The 13,148-nt window shown below is 49.4% G+C and overlaps 1 protein-coding gene across 2 annotated transcripts; it reads left to right on the forward strand.

The window, feature by feature from the left end:
- Positions 1–1,153: 1,153 nt before the first annotated feature.
- Positions 1,154–10,085, forward strand: Sfxn3 (sideroflexin 3). 2 transcript variants are annotated; one of them, XM_013017874.1, is made up of 11 exons: positions 1,154–1,394; positions 2,561–2,724; positions 3,710–3,884; positions 4,470–4,564; positions 4,915–4,990; positions 5,142–5,227; positions 5,926–6,053; positions 6,248–6,297; positions 7,944–7,993; positions 8,512–8,559; positions 8,788–10,085. In XM_013017874.1, exons 2-11 carry the CDS (start codon positions 2,564–2,566, stop codon positions 8,882–8,884), a joined length of 966 nt encoding a protein of 321 aa, XP_012873328.1. In that variant the 5' UTR covers positions 1,154–1,394; positions 2,561–2,563; the 3' UTR covers positions 8,885–10,085. The 2 variants fall into 2 exon arrangements, with proteins under 2 accessions (XP_012873328.1, XP_012873329.1); XM_013017875.1 differs by having other exon boundaries at positions 1,155–1,394; positions 3,710–3,880; positions 4,466–4,564.
- Positions 10,086–13,148: the final 3,063 nt, after the last annotated feature.

Genomic DNA, 13,148 nt, shown 5'->3' on the forward strand with positions numbered 1-13,148 from the left:
CTTGCTCTGCACCAGCGGGCTCTGCACGCCCGCGCGTGCGAGCCAGTGCCGCAGCAAGGAATCCCGCCCCCAGGCTGCGGGATAGGAGTGTGCTGCGCGGCCGTGGGCTCCAATTGGCTAGTGAGGCTGCGGGTCTGCGCGGCCGCGAGCTTCAATTGGCTAGTGAGGCTGTCAGTCACTCCTTCCCAGCTCCTCTCGTAGGCGCAGGGAACCTCCGCTAGTCACCTGGCCTGGCGCGGCTGAGTTCAGCCGGCTCCAATTCTGACCCCGCCCCATCCGGCGCTCAAACCTGGGGCGTAGCTCTTGGTTCGCAAACTTGCCGCTAGGACCCCCGGCTTTCGGGCCACGCTAGCTAGCTACCTGAGTTCAGGGAATTGCCAACCAGCCACGGTGGTTATCTGAGGCTTCCGTGGGGAGACTGTCAGCAGCGAAGAGCAGCAGCGCAGACTGGCGCTAGGGTGTGCGGCTGGCACGCTCTATGGGGGGTGTGTGTGGGGGGGTGTACATCCTTCTATGTCAGATGTCTCTCTAGTCCTGCCGCAGGGCAGGACAGCTGGTCCCAGGACACTAGGACGAGAATGAAATCTTACTGTTTCGTTGTTCTGGCAGGGATTCATTTGATTATAGAATTCATTCATTTGATGCTGGCAGGCATTGAGACTTCTGGCCTCTCCATATCCCAGGACCTGTAGCTAAGGTCTGTGGGTGCCCAGCCGAGGGCTGGGGGCGTGAGGAGACTGAGACGAAGGAGATTCTGGAGGAGAGCCTGGGGAGAGATGGGGACACGGAAGTGGCACGGGCTCGACAGGACGGTGGTTGTGAAAGGATAGCAATGTTGAGATTCTGCTTGAGGAGCTTGTGGATCCTGGGTAGGAGCCCAGGGTGTCAAACAAGCAGAGGCCATTGCCAAGGCAGCCATCCAGTAAACAAGTAGTAACCTGAGCTCCTCCAGGCGGGAGCACGGACAGAGGCCCGCTCCTCCACGCTGCCCACCAGCGTTTAGCGCTCCAGAGACTCTCTGGCTGCAGGGGTCGCGTGCCCCTGGAGGCGGACCAGGGGATTGCAAACGAAGAGGGCAGCGGCGAGGCTCCTCCCCTCCTCTCCCTGGCTGGGAAGGGGGCCAGAACAAATCCCCGCGTTATGATTGGCTCTGAGAAGCCGTGTAGGGTTTGGTCCGGGTGAACTGGGCAGGGGGACATTGCCCCCAAAAGACATCCCGGCTCTGCCAACCTCTTGGCGGGCTGGGCAAAGAAGCTTGGGGTGCCTCCGCCCCTCGCGGCTGCTTAGCGTCATGCGTGACGTCCCCCGTGAAGGCTGGGAGGGCCAACGCCAGCAGAGAGGAAGGCAGAGAGGAAGGCCGATCTGAGAGCTGCGGAGTCTGAACCCCGGAAAACGTGAGTGCCCCTTGCCCCGAGTGGGGTTCGGAATCTGGCGGGGTGCTGGTGGTGGTGGAAGTTGGATGGCTGGGGGCAGAGGAGGCCAGCTTGAAATGCATTCGTAGTCCTGTGGAATTCAGGATCTCGGGGTTTGTGTGGCACAAGGGGAGTGGCTGAGCAGAGGTGGGGGTGTTCAGAAACTGTAGTCACCCGTTCAAGTGTCGGCAGCCCATGGATGTGTGTTTGTGTGTGCTTAACGGTCCTTAAGGCTGGGCTATGCAGGGTGTGGTGTGTCCACCCTGTTAGTGTGTCAGGGCAGGGTGTGTCTGTCTTTGTGTGTGGCTATGTGAGTGTGTGTTGGCCTATGAGGGAGGAGAAGTGTAGTTGGAAGGGATTAGTCATTCTACAGCATTTTGCCTTGCACAGCCAGATGGCTGCTCCAGCTTTCCTCTCTGTGAGGGGTGCAGGGGGCATCTACAAAGTCCTGTTCTTTCTCCAGATAGGTGGCTCAGAGTGTGGTGCATTGGTGTCAGCATCAGCCCTACCCAGCCCAGGGATCAGGGAGAGCTTTAGGTCTTTCTGTGTGGGTTGGAGAAGATGGGTTTGGAGAGGGGACATATAGGTGTCCACATGCAGGCAAATGGCTGCCATCAGAGCTCCCCGTTTGAGATCTGGAACAGATAAGCCCTCAGGTAGCCAATGAGCCCTTGCTTTCCTCTAATCTGAGGCTAGAGTGTGGGTTGCCTTTACCACAGTTCCAAACAGCCTTGGGTTTTTTTAATGTAGGTCTCAGGGCAGCTGGAGCTGGCAGCTGTCACGAGGCACCACTATATAATGCATGTATTATACTTTTTGTGCAGCAGAGCTCATGAGTAGCTGCATGAGATGATTACTTGCTGCAGGTGTGTCAACCACATATAGGTAAATCATCCTTGATGAAAGGCTGCACCAGACCAAAGCCCAAGAAAATCTACTTTTTTTCTTGGATCTCCTCTTCCTCTACTTCCTGTAGTTCCCTAGCCAGGTCATTGCTAGAGAAATAAATAACTCCTCCCTCATTTTGCTTACCTATCTGGAGTCACCTTGAGTTCTTGAAGAGACTGGCCATAGGCTCAGGAATAGGCAGGGCCACCAAAGTGTCTCCAAGTGCAGTTCTCAGACCTAGCCCTGTCCTTGCCTTGCAGGAAATGGGTGACTTGCCCTTAAATATCAACATCCAGGAACCTCGTTGGGACCAAAGCACTTTCCTGGGCAGAGCTAAGCATTTCTTCACTGTTACAGATCCTAGAAATCTGCTGCTGTCTGGAGAACAGCTGGAAGCTTCCCGGAACATTGTGCAGAATTATAGGTGACTTTGTCCCCCCACCCCCACCCCTTTTTTGCCAGTCCTGGAGCTTGAACTCAGGGCCTAGGCACTGTCCTTGAGCTTCTTTTGCTCAAGGGTAGCACTCTACCACTTGAGCCACAACACCAGTTCCATCATTTTCTGTGTAGTGATACTGAGGAATTGAACCCATAGCTTCATGCATGCTAAGCAAGCACTCTACCACTAAGCCACATTCCCAGCCCTCATTTAGTGCATTTTGTAGCTACCTCCTTAAGCTAGGGAGTGACTGGTTCCATTTCCTCAATGCCTTCCTTTTTTTTTTTTTTCCCCTGTTGTGGGGCCTGAACTCTGGGCCTGAGCACTGTCCCTCAGCTCTTCAGCTCAAGGCTAGCGTTCTATCACTTGAGCCACAGCACCACTTCCTGCTTTTTCAGCTTATGTGGTACTGAGGAATCGAACCCAGGGCCTCACACATGCAAGGCAAGTACACTACCACTGAGCCACCTTCCCAGCCCAATGCCTTCCCCTTTTGACCTTCCTGATAACATCACAGATACCTATGAAGGATTTTACAGTACTTGGATTGGGGGGGTACATTGATATTTATGGGAAGGAGCTGTTCTGTACTTCACAAATCCTCTGCAGGCCCTTTCCCACTGCTAGTCCACTCTCTACAACAATAAACAAGTTCAAAGTAGAGTGCCAGAGAGGTAGGAGGCCATATCTCTTGTCTTCAGGAAAAAAAGAAAAAAATCTGTTGTAATGTCCTAATCCTTTTGAAATCATTATAAGCCACTGTTACCAATGACCCAGAAGAAATTGTGTAGTTATAGGGGAAACACAAGTAGGAACCTTCACTTCTGTAAAACTTTAGCTTTCCCCAGATTCATGAAACTCCATTATTCTGGCTTCTCTGTCCAGAGTTCCCAGAGAGGCTGAAGCAGAGCTTGAGAAGGCACGTTTGCCTCCTTAGAATAGCCTAGCAGCTCAATGTCAGCTTCCCTAGGGCTGGTGTGATAACTCCGGGGCTCACCGAGGACCAGCTGTGGAAGGCCAAGTATGTGTATGACTCTGCATTCCATCCGGACACGGGAGAGAAGGTGGTCCTCATTGGCCGAATGTCAGCCCAGGTGCCCATGAACATGACCATCACAGGCTGCATGCTCACCTTCTACAGGCAAGTCTTATCCTATGTCACTTTGCTGAGTGCTGTACTCTAGAGCAGCCCGGGGATTGGGGACTTCTACTCTGGGCCTATGGGTAAAGAACAGTGGATGGGTGGGAATGTGTGTTAGAACTCCTGTTCTTCAGAACTCAGCCTCAGGGGTCCTCTGGCCCCCAAGGCAGTTGGTCCATTTGTGTATGGGGAGTTACCAAGCAGGTTCTGAGGTCAATTGAGTCCCTTCTGAAGGGTTAGCGTACCTTTGAGAGGGTGTGTGTGTGTGTGTGTGTGTGTGTGTGTGCTAATCTTAGGGATTGAACTCAGGTCCTAGTTGCTGTTCCTGAGTTTTTGTGCTCAAAGCTTAAGCACTCTATCAACTTGAGACACAGCTCCACTTCTGGCTTTGGAGGTGGAAGTCTCATGGCCTTTTCTCTCTCGGCTGGTTTCAAACCATGATCCTCAGATCTCAGCCTCCTAAGTAGCTAGATTATAGGTGTGAGACACCAGTTCCCAGGCGTTTGAGATTTAATTATAGGGAGATTCAAAATGAGGGATTCTATAGAAAGGAAAGAAGTAAGTACTGAATCTTTGTTTCCTTAGGAAGACCCCAACTGTGGTGTTCTGGCAGTGGATCAATCAGTCCTTCAATGCTGTTGTGAACTACTCCAACCGCAGTGGCGACGCACCCATCACTGTGCAGTAAGAACCAGACCCCAGCAAGAGGCATAGCACCCTGTTCCCCCAAACTCAAAATGCACTTTCCTGGCTATTCCTGATCCCTGTGGGCCAGTTCTCCTCTCAGCCATACTCTCCAGCCCTTGGCAACATACCTAATAGAGGGCATGAGGTCCTCTCTTGTACCTCTTTAAAAGGAGGAAGCTGAGTGGGAAACTCCCACAGGAGTTTACACTGAAGCTGGGGAGGGCTTTCTCTGCAATGAGCCCACCCTCCCACACCTCAGACATTAAGGATCTAGCATCTCCCTAAAGCAAACAGCCAAATGCTGAACTCTTCATCTTGCTCTTGTGATCTGAATCTTCTATCCACAGGCAGCTGGGAACAGCTTATGTGAGTGCTACCACTGGGGCTGTGGCCACAGCTCTGGGACTCAAATCCCTCACCAAGGTAAAGGGTTCCCCCTTACCCCATTCATCCTGTACCTACTTTTCTCCCTAATATCCTACAATCTGGACCTACAAGCTCCCTAGATTTCTCCCAGGAATTTCTCCTTACTGCATGGCCCTCAGGATCATTGAACATCATTTTTCCTCCCCAGCACCTACCCCCCTTGGTTGGCAGATTTGTGCCCTTTGCAGCTGTAGCTGCTGCCAATTGCATCAACATTCCCCTGATGAGGCAGAGGTGAGTAGCCCTGGCTGCTGGTACAGGTATGCCGTGTGTGTGTGTGTGTGTGTGTGTGTGTGTGTGTGTGTGACATACCAGCCAATCATCCAGCCCAGCACGAGGGACAATCTCTTCCTTCACTAGACTTGAGCTGCCGTGCTCTGTCTCCATCCCAGTGAATGAGGATCAACCCCAAGGTGCCATAAGACTAAAATAGGAGACAGACAGACATAGAGTCACACAGAGTAAAACTGATCTGGGCCCTGATGGAAGCGTGTCTCTGAGCAGCAACAAGACTAGTAGAGTCCCACAATTTGCATCAGAAGGAAGGGGAATATAAAATGATTAGGGAAAAAGTGATTAAAATGAAGCCAAAATGTACGTGATTTCTCTCGGTTCAGTATCAAAAATATCAGGCACACTTCTGGCAATTACAGCACCAGGGTTCAGACCATAAGCACCCCACACCACTCTAATAGTTTTACTTATAATATTCTGGAAAAGTATGTAGGGAAAAAAATACCAGGGGCATTCACAATGGTTGCATCTCAAGATGACTGGCTACAGCTATGTCAAGCTGAAATCCATATTCTCTGGAACACTTGGGTGGGAAAACTAGCATTTGAATCTTGCGTGTGAGGGGACTCTGGGAAGCAGCGGACTATGTGGGTGGGACTTAGGACTTATAATCTGACCCTGTCCACTTCTCTTCCCAGGGAGCTGCAGGTGGGCATCCCAGTGACCGATGAGGCAGGTCAGAGGCTTGGCCACTCAGTGACTGCAGCCAAGCAAGGAATCTTCCAGGTGGTGGTATCAAGAATCTGCATGGCAATTCCTGCCATGGGTGAGGCAGGGGTGGCTAGGTGGGGCATGGGAGGCTCTGGGAGAAGGGAGGGGGTGAGGTTCTCAGAGTTGTCTGAGGAGTCAAGGGGCTCTGGGAAGAGCAGGAGGGGCTGTGAAGGAAAGGTCCTTCATCCTTCCTTCATGTTCTTGACTTTCACTCCACTAGTTCCTCTCTCTTCCCTAATCTCCCCTCAGCCATTCCCCCAGTGATCATGGACTCTTTGGAGAAGAGAGATTTTCTGAAGGTAGGTACTCACCTGTTGGTAATGGAAGCAGTAGCCAGTCCTACCTGCCTCCTTCTGCCCCTGTACTTTCATTCATTCAGTAAAAATGATAGCTGGGGCAGGGGTGTGGGTAGGGGAACATTAAAGGGACAGGAGGAGAGCTGGGAAGGTGGTTCAGTGGTAGAGTGCTTGCCTCGCATGCACGAGGCCCTGGTTTTGATTCCTCATAAGCAGAAAGAGCAGAAACTGGTGCTGTGCCTCAAGTGGTAGAGCACTAGCCTTGAGCTGAAGAGCAGAGGGACAGCGCCCAGGCCCAGAGTTCAGGCCCCATGACAACCAACCAAAAAAAAAAAAGGGGGGGGGACAGAAGAAGAAGACAGGGAAGGAAAGAAATGGCTTTTATCCTGAAAGAAATATGGTCATACTTAATATCATACTCATGTCGTCATCGACCATCAGATAGACACACCCACACACACATACACACACATGCATATACATACATACATAGGTCAGGGAAACAAGGCACAGGAATGCCAGCAGCTCTGGCTTAGTGTTTGAGTCATTTATTCAGAAATACTCATTGAATAGTATTTATGCACCAGACATGTTTTAGGCATGGGAAGATACAGTTCAGAAAAAGAAAGTCATAAGGTAAACAAATGCAAGCTATTCAGTATACATTGTATGGAAAATGACCTATGTAACTTGTGGGCAGGAATGGGAGAGGGAAACTGGGGAAAAGCCAAGGAAGGGGTAACATTGTCCAAAAAAAGAAATGTACTCATTGCCTGACTTATGAGCTGGAAACCCCTCTGTACAACACCTTCATAAGAACAATAAACTTATGCTTTTAAAAAAGACAATCATGGGACTGGGAATATGGCTTAGTTGTAGAATGTTTGCCTTGCATGCATGAAGCCCTGGGTTTGATTCCTCAGTACCACATACACAGAAAAAGCCAGAAGTGGTGCTGTGGCTCAAGTGGTAGAGTGCTAGCCTTAAGCAAAAGAAGCTCAAGGAAGTGTCCAGCCCCAGAATTCAAGCCCCAAGACTAGCCAAATAAATAAATAAATAAAAAGTAACCAATAAACACCTCATTTTAGATTGTGGCATGTGCTTTATAAGAAGCCAGTGGAGCAACATAATTAATTGAGGCAAGCACTTTAGATAGGATGGTCAGAGGAAGGGCCCTGGAAACTGAAAAGGATAAAAAGGAGACAGATAAAGAGCTCAGAAAAGTGTTTTGGCTAATGCAAAAGCTCTGTGACAGGAACAGGCTTGTACATTTGAGGAACAGAATGCGGTGCTTGGAACTGGAGTGAATAGAGAAGGGTGTACTAACAGATGTTTGGAAAGGGACAGATTCATAACACTGGGATGAGAGGAAGCCTGTGGGGCTCAGAAGAGGCTGAAGAAAGCAACTCCTGGAAAGAAGGAGGGAAAGGAAAGGTCAGGAAGTACATGGGAATCAGTCCTGAGAAGTGACAGTGTATGATGTGTAGCCTGGCTATATGACTTTAGCCTAGCTAGAGTGAAAGGTTGAGGTCTGGAGAGCCTAGCCCTTTTAAGGGCTTAGGAGAAGAGGCTCAAGGCAGGGCCATGTGAATAAAATGGGATGTGGTTTAGGGGACGAGAGCCATTCCACTGTCTCTGTTTCTCCACAGCGCCGTCCCTGGCTGGGGGCACCTCTGCAGGTGGGACTGGTAGGCTTCTGGTAAGTGCGCGAGGAGTCAGCTGGGGGACTTACATTCAACTGCATGTGTCTTGGGCACCTGTAGAGCACAGTGTGTGTTAGGAGGTACTAAAGGGTGGCTCCTGTCCTTGAAAGTCAAGAGTTCAATTGAAAGGGGCGTCCAGTCTATTGTGGACATATATACCCTTCAATACCATCCAGGAGTTTCCTGTCTACTTAATTCTGATTTTAGTTCTTTTTGGCCTCAGACCTTTTGATTAATGCTGGAGAGCATCTGTCCTCAGTCCGAACCTAACTAATGGGTTTAATGTTCCTAAAAGATCTTGGGCTTAATGTTCCCCAAACTCCTTTGGCTCCAATCCCCACTCTAGGGGTCTGTATGTGGCTCTGTGGTACAGCATTCACCTAGCATACCTAAGGCCCTGAGTTTGATCCTCAGCACTAAAGTCCCTCCAGGGACTATCTCAGTGAGGTGGGTGCCAGGAGGAAACGCAATGAGATCGAAGTTTCATGAATCTTTCAATATTCTTCTCTCCCAGCCTGGTGTTTGCCACCCCGCTGTGCTGTGCCCTGTTCCCCCAGAGGAGGTAAGTGCTGCCCCGAGGTTCAACCAGCAGTTTCTGGACAGTTTTCTACATCTCTGGACCAACTGATCCTCGGGCCCTTAGTCTGCCTCAGGGAGATCTGGCAGGCACTCAGTTGATTTGAAGGTGGGGGAATGATAGCAAGCCAGCTCTGGGAGAAGGATGGTGACCCCTAGGCTTGAGTGGCTGAATCCAGGGGACATTCAGCTGGCCTGTGCTGTTCTCTTGCAGCTCCATACATGTGACCAAGCTGGAGCCAGAGCTGAGAGCTCAGATTCACAAGCAAAACCCCAGCATCGAGGTGGTTTACTACAACAAAGGGCTTTGAAGAGGGTCAGCCTTTGTCCCCTCCTTCCCTCCTTGGCCTGATGTTTTGGTGCCACCTTGCCATCTCTGCCACTTGTCCATCTGCCTAGTTTTGGGCAGGGGGCTTAGTAGGGAAGCAGCCATTAAGACCAGCAATCTGCTAGGCTAGGGAAGGTGCCCTGTAAGCCTTTTTCTCTCCTCTCTGGTTTCAAAGAGAAGAATAACATAACCTTTCCCTTTGTGCTTGTCTCTACATGTATACATACATGACACAAGCATCTTTCTAAATTTGATCCTAGACACTAAGAGTAGACATGTATCAGAACATCCACAGAATGTCAGGACAGAGTCTGAGGGACATAAGCAGGCCAAACTGGGACAAATCCTTCAGGTTTCTGATACCTGGCTCTCAAAGCTGCCTCAGGAACTGGCCTGACAGAGAAAGCAGTGTTGGGATGAGGCAGGCAAAAGGCTTGTGAATCCTTCTGACCATTCCCCATATCCTGGAAAGCTCCATTCCCTCTCCTCTATCAGAACAAAGGAGTCAGTATCTTGTTCTTGCTGCCTCCCCATGTCTTCCACACTTAGTGTAGGTGCCTTTATGTACAACGTTAGATCTTAGTCTGCTGGGATGACATGGCCTCAAACAGAAATCCTACACTCCCATATTCCTCTCCCCCCCTGAAAGCTGCCACTACTCACATCATTCATAGAGGGAGACTCATAGAGTACAAGTACTCCAGCTCCACAGGCCTCATATGTACAATCTAAAGACAAGAAATTCTGTGTTCCATTGACTTTTCTTACAATCGCTAACAACCCCTCTTAGCTTCTTTCGTTTCTTTTCTTCTTGTCTTTTGGAAGTGTGTGGCATTAGACTCAGGCCTCACATGTGCTAGGCAACTGCTCTACCGCTGACCTACATACTCTCAGCCTTTCCCTCTTTTGCTTAAGGCCTGGCCTTGCCTTTTTCATCAAGGCCCTGTTGGCTAGACCAAATGGAAGATAGGTTTGGGGATGGCATAAGGTGTGGTGTTTCTAGTCCAGAGTGTAATTAGATCTCAACTCTGGCCTCTATGACTTCTGGCTAAAGAGGTAGATGAGGACAGATGAAAAGACTCCAGTGGTATCCTGAAACCACTCTCCTGCTCCTCCTAACCCATTTCCTCCCAGTGATAACAGCTGTGATACCATGGTGAGTCAATAAATTGTAAGCCTGTCTACTTCTTAAACCTTCATTTGTTCCCTGATCTGAGTGCCCAGGAATCCCTTGCCTTTCTTTCCTCCAAATCCTGGTCCCTACCTATCTGTAGGGAGCCTCATTTCCCAGCAGGGGGTGCTCTGAGCTTAGAAATCCACACTCTCATTCGCACCTTTTCCCTCTTCACTAGCGGAGGGGGGTGGAGCACGCATTCTACATTATTCAAGCTCTGGGCTTTTTGTTTCCTTCAGGCATTTGGCATGAGGTGGTGACCTCTAGTACCCAAAGAGGCCTCTAGAGTGGAAGGAAGAAGGCCAAAGACTGCCATTCCCTATCCCTTCAAGGAAATAATTCCTCACCTGCCATTTTTCCTTCCACCCAAAACTCTCACATGAATTACTGGGAAGCAATATTTAGGGCTAACTGATCCCACAGTGACCTAAGGTGAATCTTGACCTGGGTCTTGGGGTAAGTAAAAGTTAGCTTGTCTGGGAGGCAGGGCCAACACCAGCTCCTGTTACAGGTCCTATTGGTTGGTGCCAGGCTCAATGAAGCCAAATGCTTTAAGTGCATTATCTATTTTGATCTTCATAACCCAGCCCTGTGAGGCACACATGTTATACCCACTCTTGGAAGAAAAAAAGAAGTTTAGAGGCATTCAGAAAGTTGCCCATGGCTCCACTAGGACATGAAAGAGGATTCAAGCTGAGCTGTGTGACTCTAAACTACTACTGTATTGACCTTCCTCTCACCTGTGAATTACCAGCCAAATCTGGTCGTTTTTCGATCCCTTTGACACCCACTTCTGGGACCAGTTTGTTTACAGACCAGCAAAGTGACAAGTACACAAATGTACACAAACCTTTTACTAAGGCCTCTAAAGATCTTCCAAATTTGACTTTCATCGCCTACATATGAGCAAAGAATCCCCTATTCTTTACTAAATATGGCATAACACTTAAATTACCCATTCTAATTCCATCTCATTCTGCCAATCAGACCAGTGCCTCCCACCAAGCCCACTAGAACCACTGAGTCAACTCTGAAAGCTTCTTTCTGTGGTTCAGCTTTGACCTTTGGGAATCCCCTTGAGAAGAATCCTTGCATTTTTATCAGAGCATAAAACCATTTGGGGAGTGAGGGGCAGCAATCTGGGAAAAACAAAATTGACAAGAACATTTTATAATATAATTACCTGTTCTCTGAAATAATCCTGAACCACATCAGAGAGAAAACTGGAAGGGCACTAGTGGCCAGTTACAAAAGTCCTCTTCTCATATTTTCCTCCTTTGTTCCACATGTTTCTCAAAATACAGCAAAAGTTAGGGGCAGAGTACTTAACAGGCTCTCTAGGAACCAATCCTAGCCAGGTATACTCTCCAAACAGTCTCTATGTACTTAGAATTTTCCTCAGAAATAAGCATTTGGGAAATGAGGGCAGGGAAAGTGAGTAGGAGTGAGATTGATTGGAATATATTATAAACAGTTGTGGAACTGAAACAATGAAATTTCCCCTTTATAAATAATGTCAGCTAATTTTTTTTAAATCAGCATTTGGGCAGAGGCAGGAGTTTCTCATTGTGTCACTTTTCTTCTCTCTTTGATGGGCCTCCTGTTTCCTAGTACTTAGACTTCAAGGACCTTCTGTGAGAACTTGCATTGGTGTCCTTGGTCTTCCCTCCCCAGTCTCCCTGCTTTCACCTGGCCTCATCTGTCTCAGAGTCCCTACCCTGCCTATTATTAAGACCAGAAAGAGGCCAGGAGTAGTAATTAGTGCCTGTAATACCCACTATTCTGAAAGTGGATATCAGAAGGATTGAGGCTCCAGGTCAGACTGTGTACAAAATATGGTGGTGTCTGCCTGTCAGCTATGCAGAAGTAGGAGGATCCCATCCAGGCCTGACAAGGCAAAATTGGAGAGCTAGTCCCAAAAATAATTAAAGCAAAAAGCGTTGAAGGTATGGTTACTTAGCAAGTAACTCCAGGCCCTGAGTTCAATCCTCAATACCACCACCAATTTTTTAAAAAAGAAAAAAAAGTCTAGAAAGATCATAACTCTTCTGAGAGGAAAAAAAAAGAAAAAGAAAAAGCTTGGGTCCTAGAGCCCTGGCCAGGTGGGGCTCAGATTGCGCCTTTCACGAATTGGATATCGATATCAGCTGCTTAAGGCCAGCCTCATCTCAATCCCTGTGGGGTAATACCCTGTCCCAACTTGGCCTTAACCAGAGGCCTCTACGTCTGAACAAAGCCCCTTTTCCTCATAGGTTAAGTCGATCAGCCTCAGGCTCCGCCCTCAGAGCCTGTCAGTTATTTATTGGGTCACGCCCCCTTCAGTACCCTGTCCTATCCAGGAACGGTCCCGCCCTCTTGGTTCCTGTCGCTCAAAGCTAGCTCGGCTCCACCTCCTCGTTTCCGGAACAACAACTTTCGTACCAACTGGCCGCAAACTCAGCGCACTTTTCCTTATCCTAGACTGGAACCTGCGATCTGGACCCCGTTTACTCTCGACCTCGGTCCTGGACCGCTAAATTTCCCCCAAGCCTCATTCCTTTCCAGTCTGGAAATCCAGCTGCCTGGCGCTTCCCTTTGACTTCCCGCCCGGAAACCCGCAGGTTTTCGAGGAATCAAGCCTCCTCCCTGTCTGTCCGTCCTCCCGCTGGTTCCTGTCGCCGTTCTCGCTCCGCCCTAGCACCCAGCGGCTCAGAAGATATTTTCTGAGCCATTGTATTGTTAATGTGGCTCTGTGCCCTGCACTGGCTAGAAATGGACAATCAGGTGGACAGAGTAACCAGCTTCCCACCTCCTGGGACGCGGCGGGTGCCTGACAGGTAGTAAGGCCCCCGCGCCCTAACCTCTTCACTATTGCTAGAGGTTGTGGGGGGGATCTTGGTCCATCCGGTCAGTACCAAGCAGGGAGCTTCCCAGGATGCTCCCTTCACACTTTTTTTCTCTCCTCATTTCCCGTCCCAGCCCAGGTTCACTGAGCCCCAGCTTTCGGCTAGGTCTTCCTCTGGCTTCCTTTTTCCAACCTTGTCAGGCCAACGAGTATTGTAATTTAATAACTCTAGGAAACTGTGGAAGAACC

The sequence above is a fragment of the Dipodomys ordii genome, unplaced genomic scaffold (genome assembly GCF_000151885.1).
Source record: "Dipodomys ordii isolate 6190 unplaced genomic scaffold, Dord_2.0 Scaffold36, whole genome shotgun sequence".
NCBI classification, from domain to species: domain Eukaryota; kingdom Metazoa; phylum Chordata; class Mammalia; order Rodentia; family Heteromyidae; genus Dipodomys; species Dipodomys ordii.